This window comes from Simochromis diagramma, unplaced genomic scaffold (genome assembly GCF_900408965.1).
Source record: "Simochromis diagramma unplaced genomic scaffold, fSimDia1.1 OVJJ01000344.1, whole genome shotgun sequence".
NCBI classification, from domain to species: Eukaryota; Metazoa; Chordata; class Actinopteri; order Cichliformes; family Cichlidae; genus Simochromis; species Simochromis diagramma.
In genome coordinates, this window is record NW_024387375.1 from 8,480,480 (window position 1) to 8,489,526 (window position 9,047).

General features: G+C 40.0%; 1 protein-coding gene across 2 annotated transcripts in view; it reads left to right on the forward strand.

The window, feature by feature from the left end:
- The window catches only part of cpda (carboxypeptidase D, a), a 24,143-nt gene extending 17,927 nt beyond the window's left edge, over positions 1-6,216 (forward strand). For both annotated transcript variants that reach the window (XM_040009650.1, XM_040009649.1), the window contains 8 exons: positions 124-259; positions 396-542; positions 1,399-1,497; positions 1,582-1,643; positions 1,887-2,018; positions 2,159-2,344; positions 3,850-3,952; positions 4,212-6,216. In XM_040009650.1, coding sequence (XP_039865584.1) covers positions 124-259; positions 396-542; positions 1,399-1,497; positions 1,582-1,643; positions 1,887-2,018; positions 2,159-2,344; positions 3,850-3,952; positions 4,212-4,438 — 1,092 coding nt within the window. In that variant the 3' untranslated portion in view covers positions 4,439-6,216. The remainder of the gene's footprint in view (positions 1-123; positions 260-395; positions 543-1,398; positions 1,498-1,581; positions 1,644-1,886; positions 2,019-2,158; positions 2,345-3,849; positions 3,953-4,211) is intronic.
- Positions 6,217-9,047: the final 2,831 nt, after the last annotated feature.

The window sequence follows — 9,047 nt, forward strand, 5'->3', positions numbered from 1 at the left end:
TTATAACAACAGCATTTTTATCAGCTCGTTTTGGCTTTAAGGGAGCCAAAGCTTGATTTATTTCTCAATGAACATTTAGTACCTGTGAATATATGACTGTAATTGTTCCTTATCCTTCTCCAGCTGATCAACGAGACTCGCATATTCATTGTTCCTTCTGTAAACCCTGACGGACGAGAACAGGCTGTTGAGAAGCAGTGCAAATCTACCCAGGGCTTGACCAACGCTCGTGGCAAGGACCTGGACACAGACTTCTTTGGTCAGTTGTCTTGATTTCTGCATGTGTGAAGCTGAAATGAAAAACAGATTTGACGTTTACATGTACCATTTACAAAAGAAAAAAGAAAAAAAAAGATTGTCTGTCTGTCTGTCTGTCTGTCTGTCCTCTTTAACAGGCAACGCATCACAGCGTTTGGTGGATCCCCAACCTGAGACCAGAGCGATGATGAACTTCATTCAAAGCCACCGCTTCACTCTGTCTGTAGCCCTTGACGGAGGCGCCCTTGTTGCCACTTATCCTTATGACAAGCCTGTCCAGACTGGTAATACCACTATGACAAGAAACAAAAAGTATATTGTGTATAAAAATCTGAGAACACCAGGATAGCTCTTAGCTGATGCTGCATGAGTGCAACGTGATTGTGGGCACCACTTTTTCACACATATGAGATTCAGGAAACATTAAAATAAAATTGTTTGAGTTTGGAGAAAGTGACATGTGAATTCATGCAGGAGACAAACATCCCTTGTGGGCCTTTTCAGAAACCCAACAACGCTTGCTGTAGCTCATCTGTGGGCAAGATTTACTAAACAGGGAAAAATAGCATGTGACCCAATATCCAAATAGCGCTCATAGGTGTTGTTAGTTTTATGGGTGATTTACAAAAGATGCACTGTTTTCCAAACACGGGGGTGGTCAGTGCCTTTCAGTATCAGCCACAAAAAAACAAGCACGTCAGTGTATGTGGGCCTATGTATAGGTTGAATGCTGACTGGTTGAAAACTAGGCTGGAAAAATGAAAGCGGTCAAGACACCTTGGAGACTAAGATATCAAAGTTTAAAAAAAAAATACAGAAGGTGAAGCACAGATTGTTGCTGCAGTGGACACTTTTCATTGTTTTATCACTCGGTTTCACTTCAGCTCTTTGTTATCTCATAACTTTGCTCCTCTCTGTCGCTGGCAGGACCAGCAAGCGCACAAGTGAGAGCAGCCCACAGACCAGTTGTTTGTGACACTGCCCCCTGGTGATAGTAAACATGTAACTGATGGTCTGTAGAGCTGATGGCAGAACCATGTTTTCCCCCTTGCAGGCAGATAAATAAATCATTTGAAAACAGTTTCCTTAAAATCGCTGGTTTCACTGTTTAATTATTGAATCAGTTATTTTGTTTTTCAGTTGACAATGAAGGCACCTTGAAGTATTTGGCAACTGTCTATGCCAGCAATCACCCCAAAATGCACCTTGGGAACACTGAATGTTCAAATAATGGGCAGAGTAAGTCATACGACTGCTACATATTCTTGTCACGTCGGTCATGCAAATAAGTGGTTAATGGCCAAGTTTTGCTTTACTCATTAGGCAACATCCCAGATGGAGTTATGAGAGCAGCGGAGAGACAAAGTCATCTGGGAAGCATGAAGGTAAGTGTGTGTCTGTGCTGTCATTTTCTGTAATTAAGTTGGCATCCATCATGTCATTGTGTACAATCTAAAAACAAAAGGCACTACTTCATATTTAATTGGAAACGGAGTCAAGAGTGTTTGTTTTGAAAACTTCCTTGACAATTCTGAGAATCTTGAAGTTCTTTTGGAGTTATTGATCAAGTGAAAATGAGAAGTAAAGCATAGGAAATGCATCAGCTTATGTCCACATCTCCTTTCCAGGACTTCAATATGGACTTTGGCCATTGTCCAGAAATCACAGTGTACACTGGCTGCTGTCTGTTTCCTCCCGCTGAGCAGCTGGCCACACTCTGGACTGAGAACAAGAAGTCTCTGCTAAGCATGTTGGTAGAGGTATGATGCATGATTTTATTAGGGGACTGCAGCGACATTGACATTTATTTATTTTACAAGTTATGGCTGCTGTAATACATAGTTTGTATTTTAATGAACTGTCATACAGCCACGCATTTCTCTGTTTCTGCTCCTTCCAGATCCATAAAGGTGTGCGAGGCATAGTGAGAGACAAGAGTGGAAAACCAATTGTTGGGGCGATCGTTATACTGAACGGAGGAGTGAGACTGTTTACTGTGGAAGGTGGCTACTTCCATGCCCTGCTAGCTCCTGGCACTCACAATATTGAAGCAGTTGCTGAAGGCTACCAACGCCAGCGTCAGAAGGTACTCTCTTCAACAGAATGTACTCGCTCGCAGGAAGAATAATATAATAGTTTACTGCTGTACACACAGACGCACACACGGTAATTATTTCTTGTTCAGAGGTTTATCATGAGGAGCTTCATTTAAAACATTTGAAGCTTTTAGTCAAAAACATTAGAAATATGATTATTACAATCATCCCACGCAAGGGTTGCAGATGAACAAAATGAAGCAACATAAAGACACATAAATAAGAATAACTCTACTACAGGTCTCATTTATGGTCTATATCTATGCAAGGTGTGGGACGTAGTAGACAAAATCTCTCCATCACCTCCACCTTTCCTTTTGGATGCTCTGCCATTTGAAGCATGGGGTAGGCCAGCTCTCTAAACAGATTTTCCTTGATGGTGTGTCCAAGATCCAGACTGTAGGCTGCGAGCTTCCCGCATGGCTTAAAGAGCAAGGGATCCACCACAGAGTGATAAATCTGCTGGTAGTCTCGCACTGTGAAACCGTGGATCATGAGCTCGTCACTGGAGTTTCCCTCTTCAGTAGTGACAACTCTGTTGCTGCGTGGCAGGTCTAAAAGATCTGGAAGAGCGGCGGCATTCCTTATATATCTGTCATCCAAGGGTTTTTTGTGGTCCGTTTCTTTTTGCTCCCACACAAGGTGCAAATCGTAAGCTGGAGCCAGCAAATATTTTCTCTCCTTAATCGTCTCGCCATATTTCTTAGGACATCGAATACTCTGCCTTAGACCATAGGGACGCATCTCATACCTCTGCAAAGAAAAGTGGTGTCAGTTTTGGTTGTGCCCCTTCAGGTTCTTTTGTGTGTTTATCATATATATTGCAACAAAAATATATGGTTACTGGGGGGGAAGAAACCATTAAGGTACTTACTCCTTGGTGTATTTTCAGTCAACATCACTAAAAAAAAAGGTCTGAAAATCCTTAATTCCTGAACTATAAGTACAGCTTTCCCATTTTTCTTTACACTGGATTGTGAAATCGCTTCTTTGCTGCTGAAAATAATCAAGCAGGTTGCAAAAAGTAAGTCCTGAGATTCTTGTAATTTACCTCTGGGGTGAGTAAATTGAGATTTTTAGCACTTTTTCAGACATCAGACACAACCTGCACCAGATTATACAAAGCAGGCGCACCTGCGAGTAGCTCTTGCTGATTAGATAGTTAACAAGCCCAACTTCCAAGGAGCTTCAGCAGAGTGCTTAAAAACACTTTACCTCTCTGACAAAACAGCTCGATGTTTTCTTTTTGTTGCAAGTTTTAAGTCCTTTAATAAAAGCACCAAAAAAAACCCCTAATGAAACTTTGAGGTCCAAATGCTTCAAATATCTTTTGAGTTGTTTGTGAAATCCTGGAAATCTGTTTGAAGAGCCTTGATTGGCATGACCATCGACTTTCATTTTTTTAAGAAGCCTCTGATAACTACAGGAGAGAAGTGATTCTTATGTTTGACAACTTTCTGCTATCTAACTTTTAAATATTTCTTCTATCTTTTAGGTCGTGGTATCTTCCTTTGAAGCTGCTACTTCCATCATCATAGAGTTTGACATGGACAACAACATCTTTGGCCTTCCCAGAGAGTTTGTTGTAGCCAGTGCAGGTAAACATGTCTTATAATGCAGCTTTTTGTCACCTGCTGAGAGCTGACGTCGCATGAATTATGCTCCTTGTTCATGAACAAGATAGATTTTCAGTGTTTCAGTAGATTATGTGTTTCAAATTAAGTCTTAACGGTGCTAAAATCCACTGGCAGTTACTGTAGATCTCAGCTCTTTTGAGCAAGAGGGTAACTTTATTAAATTAAGAACAAAGTATACATAATGCCAAGTCATGCATGCATATTCTGTTCCTCCCCACAGCCGCCACCATGACAGCACTGGTGGTGACCGCGTGCATCATCTGGTGCGTGTGTGCCGCTAAGTCTAATCGCCAAAAAGATGGCTTCCACCGTTTGCGCCAACACAGAGACGAATATGACGACGAGGTCCGGCTCACCTCTATGGGCTCCAAAAAGTCCCTGCTTGCCCACGAGTTTCAGGACGAAAGCGAAAGCGACGAGGAGACGTTGTATGCCAACAAAATCTGAGGAACACAGCAAAAGTTTTTGTTTGCTCAGTGTTTTATTTGAAGCTCAGCCCCCTCCTCGCTGTCTCCCAAAGATCAAACACCTGACCCACGAGGACCACCATGAACTTGACCTCCATCTCTTTTTATGGCCAGTATGAAAGGGATGGAGACTATTTCTGTTACACCAGTATATTCTGAGGACCCTCTCCCTGCCATCCTGTCGGTGTCTGGACTGCAGGGGCTGCTTTTTTTTCTTTTTCCCTGCAGATATCTCTGATCAACTTGTTCAACATATGGAGCAAGGAAGAAATTAACAAAAGGAGGGTGGAGAAAGGTTCACTCCACCTTTGTCATCATCCAGCCCTTACAGCAGCTTGCTTCTTTGTTTTGTTTTGTGTTTTTTTGTTGTTGTTGTTATCCGAGCCAACCAAGAATCCTCTAAGACGACCACACATCCTGCCCGGCTGAGACATCAAGCCGAAATGTCCAAATAACTTTAGATAAAAGTGCGTTATTTTTCCTTGTTTCTCTTCACTAATGTCTGTGAGCACCATGTATTTATTTTTATAACTGCTTTGAATTAGAAAGTAGGTTATTTCTCTGTGTCCAAGCCTTTGGGAGACTGAATCCAGTTCTGTGCCTTGGCTTCTATAAAGTTTACAGTCTCAGTCAGGCTGTAATGTGTGGCTGAAAGTAACATACTGGAAATATAATACCATAATACTGGAATTTGATCCATCTTATACTCAGGTGGAGTGAAAGAGAAAATTTTTTTTTTTCTTGCCTCCTTCTGCTGCCCCCTCCCTTCCAAAGATGAGTGGAACCATCAGGGAAAATGTTACAAGGCGTGGACTTGATATATGTAGGGTGGGGGGTGATGTGGGTTGGAGGGACTTGCACAAATTGGAAAGAATCACCCTTTTGGCCACAAAAAACAATGAATCTTTAAATCTGTAATCATAAAAAGAATGTATTTTTATTTCCTTTTTGTTTTAACAATAAGTTTGTTTGCAAGATAATTTATCTGTATATGGAAACTTACTACTTTTGTGTCCATCACCTTTTGATCACTATATGTGTAATCTTTCACTATGATTTGAGTTTTTATCTGAATATATTTGGCTTTTTTGCCTTTTTTGTACTAAATATTTTGATCACAGAATGAAAACCAGGTTTGACCATTCATGACTGTCTAAAACACCCATACCACACCATATAAAGGTTTTATAATCTTATATCTTTCCTGACTTATTTTAAATTGCAGTGATTGAGATAATTATGAGTTTGGTTGAAGTTTTTTGTGTTGGTAGTCCATCAGAGACCCTTTTGTCACTGTGTGAGGAACAGTGACAGCTGGGACAGGCTCCAGTCCCCAGCAGCACCATTTCAAATCACTGCGCTGGATCCTTGATCTGTTAAGTATCTCCTGGGTTGGAAATTCACGCTGTGATTTCTTTACATGGCAGTAGTTTGAAGCAATACAGGTGTGTTCTCTGAAGAATTTGCCCTGATTTTCAGTTTGAGAAGAGATTTCTTGACATCTGTGTAGGGAGACACTTTTGTACATTATTTTTCTTAAACTGTGTGTGTGAGAGAGAGTGGCACCTTTGAAGTTAAGTGCGTGCCACAGTCGGGCAGTTTTGTGTGAACATTTTATATCAACTGGAATCAACTGTAAATAATGTTGGTAATTGTAAAATGTTAACCATGAAACTACATGCAACAAAACATTTAAAATCCTCTTTGTGATGTGCACAAAAACTCACAGAACACAATCAAATAAAACTTCTCACAACACGTTGCTTTTGTGTTTACTTGTATGATAAAGAAATGAGAGTAACTTAATCATGAGGCAGTTTTTTTTGGTTTTTTTGCACTAAATTAGTAGGAAACTGGGGATTTTTCACTTGTCAAATTCCCTTGTCGAGGAAAACTGAGCCAAAAAGGAATGAGGGAATTTATTTCCCAGATACCTGCACGTGGTGGTAGCTTGTACCGATGGAACGCATCGGCGGGGGGTTACTGGGCTTAAGCCTGGGTAATTTTTTCAGAACCCCTTTTGGAGTATAATTTGTTTCATAGTTAGATGCCTGACTGACAACTGTATAAAACAAAAGCTACAGACAGTATTGGTTAGCACGGTGGTTAGCACTGTTGCTGCACAGCAAAAAGGTTCTGAGTTCAATTCCACCATCAGGCAGGGCCTTTCTGTATGGAGTTTGCATGTTCTCCCCGTGTTTGTGTGGGTCCTCCCTGGGTACTCTGGCTTCCTCCCACAGTCCAAAGACATGCAGTTAGTGGGGATAGGTTAATTGATTAATCTAAATTGCCCATAGGTGTGAATGTGAGAGCGAATGGTTGTCTGTGTCTCTATGTGTTAGCCCTTTGCCAGACTGGCAACCTGTCTAGGGTGTACTATTGACTCCAAATCTCCCGACCACTATGTCGATCTGAGACAGCGAGACCAAGACCGGTCTCAAGACATCCAACTCTACCAGTTACTAAAGCAAATCATTCGTACTGTACAAATAATGTAAATATGACGGTGTATCACAAAAGATTGATATCAAACTGATCACTTGACCCATATTATGTTACTTGCTCCTCGAGTGAAACAACAAATTGCGAAGTGAAAAGCCGAACAACAATGCCATTTTTTTTTTTAGAAAGTCTTAGCTTACATGTGTGTTTATTTGATATTTTCAGTTGTTACCCTCCACGGCTTAATAAAGCACTCTAAATTGGTTTCAGTTATGTACTGTACTGTCAGTCTGCCCCAGGGCAGCTGTGGCTACAACTGTAGCTTGCCTCCACCAGTGTGTGAATGTGTGTGTGAATGGGTGGATGACTGGGCGTGTAAAGCGCTTTGGGGTGCCTAGGGGGGACTAGTAAAAGCACTATACAAATACAGGCCATTTACTGATGAACTTAACATTTACCTGAGTTTTTTCTTTGAAAGAAGCCCCTTATTTCTATTGTTATTTTATATATTATGCTTGTATGTTGTTCAGTATATCTGTATGCAAAACAAGACGAATTTCAATACACAGCAGTATATTCACAGTTGAAACCAGATATTTACATACACTTTAGGGAAAAAACAAGAAGATTTTTTTTACTGTTAAACATCGATTTAGAGTAAACGTTTTTGTTTTAGATAAATAAATATTGAAATATCTTTTGAATGAGTTAAATATCAGAATAAAGAGAGAGAGAGCTATTTTTTTATCACTTTTATCAAATTTAGGAGCACATATACACTAAGTTTATTGTTAATTAATAAGAAAACTGCAGACGATTCCATTCTGAGCTGAAGAAGCTTCTGATAGGTTAGTAGAGTCCATGTGAGTAAATTGGTGGCACACCTGTGGATGCATATAAAGCAAAACACAGAGCCTGTTTCTTTGACATGGGAAAATCAAGAGATGTCAACCAAAACACCAGGAAAAGAATTGTGGACCTGCATAAGTGTGGCTCAATTTTGAATACAATTTGGTGCCATTTGCAATTAAGGAATACAGACAATTTCTCTCTTTACTCTTAAAGTTAACAAATATGTTTTTTATATTTATCCATCTAAAAAAATAAACATTTAGTCTGATTTGATGTTACAATTAAAAAAGTGTTTGTGTTTTGATCTGAAGAGTGTGTAAATATCTGGTTTCAACTGTATATTTGATGATGTTGGTGTTTGGCTTGATTGTCAGCACAGAGAGAGAGAGAGGACAGAACAGAGATGGAACAAGAGCAGGTGAGACATGTTAGTCACATGGTTGTTTACCAAAAGTATCACTGTATCATAGGTACTCATGTATCTCGTACATAGTGTATCTTTTTAGGTTTGTTATTTTTCAAATTCTATATTTATTAAGTTATGCAGGCTTGTTTGCACAACAAGGCTAAATAATTATATAAACTTCTCAATCTAAATAGTGTTCTTTGGTAGAATTAAAAAATAAGTGTAGTGCAGGTCTATGATGATTTTCAGAGTTTTGATTCTGGTTCTGTTTTGGTTACGTCCTAAAGTAGTCCTGATTTTGAACTGTTGTAGTCCTGTTTTAATTCCCGATCAGTTCTGGATCTGGTTGAGTTGGGGTTTAGTCCTCGTGTCTTGATTTTGTTCTGCCTTGCTGCTTGATTAACAAACTAGTTTAAGGTGTCCTGCATATGTGATTTGTTTTTCCCATATGAAGTCATTCTTTTTTGAACAAAACTCAAAACACAGCCAAATAAATCTTTCAGTCATTTCTAACACCCCCCCATCCCACATGCATACTACCTTTTAGGGCTAAGCCCCGGGTGTATAAAATGTCTGGCTCCGCCTCTGCTTGAAAATAACTTAAAAGTTTATTTTGTGACCCAGAAAGAGTAATATTTAAAAGTTTTTAGCCGCGCTCCTCCGCCATTGCCACGTTTGAGTTTCGGACGAAATCCAGTATCTGACAAGCACACCAACCACAGAAGCAGCAGCAGTGATGAGAGCAGGGGAGATGCAGCGGATCGACCCGAAACTTACAGAGTTCATTCCCGCCACAATGAAGGGATTTCCGGAAGTGGTGTCAGATGTTACCTTGGTTACATAGGCCTAATGTAGAGTAGATTTTTTTTTGAAAACTTTATACAATCAG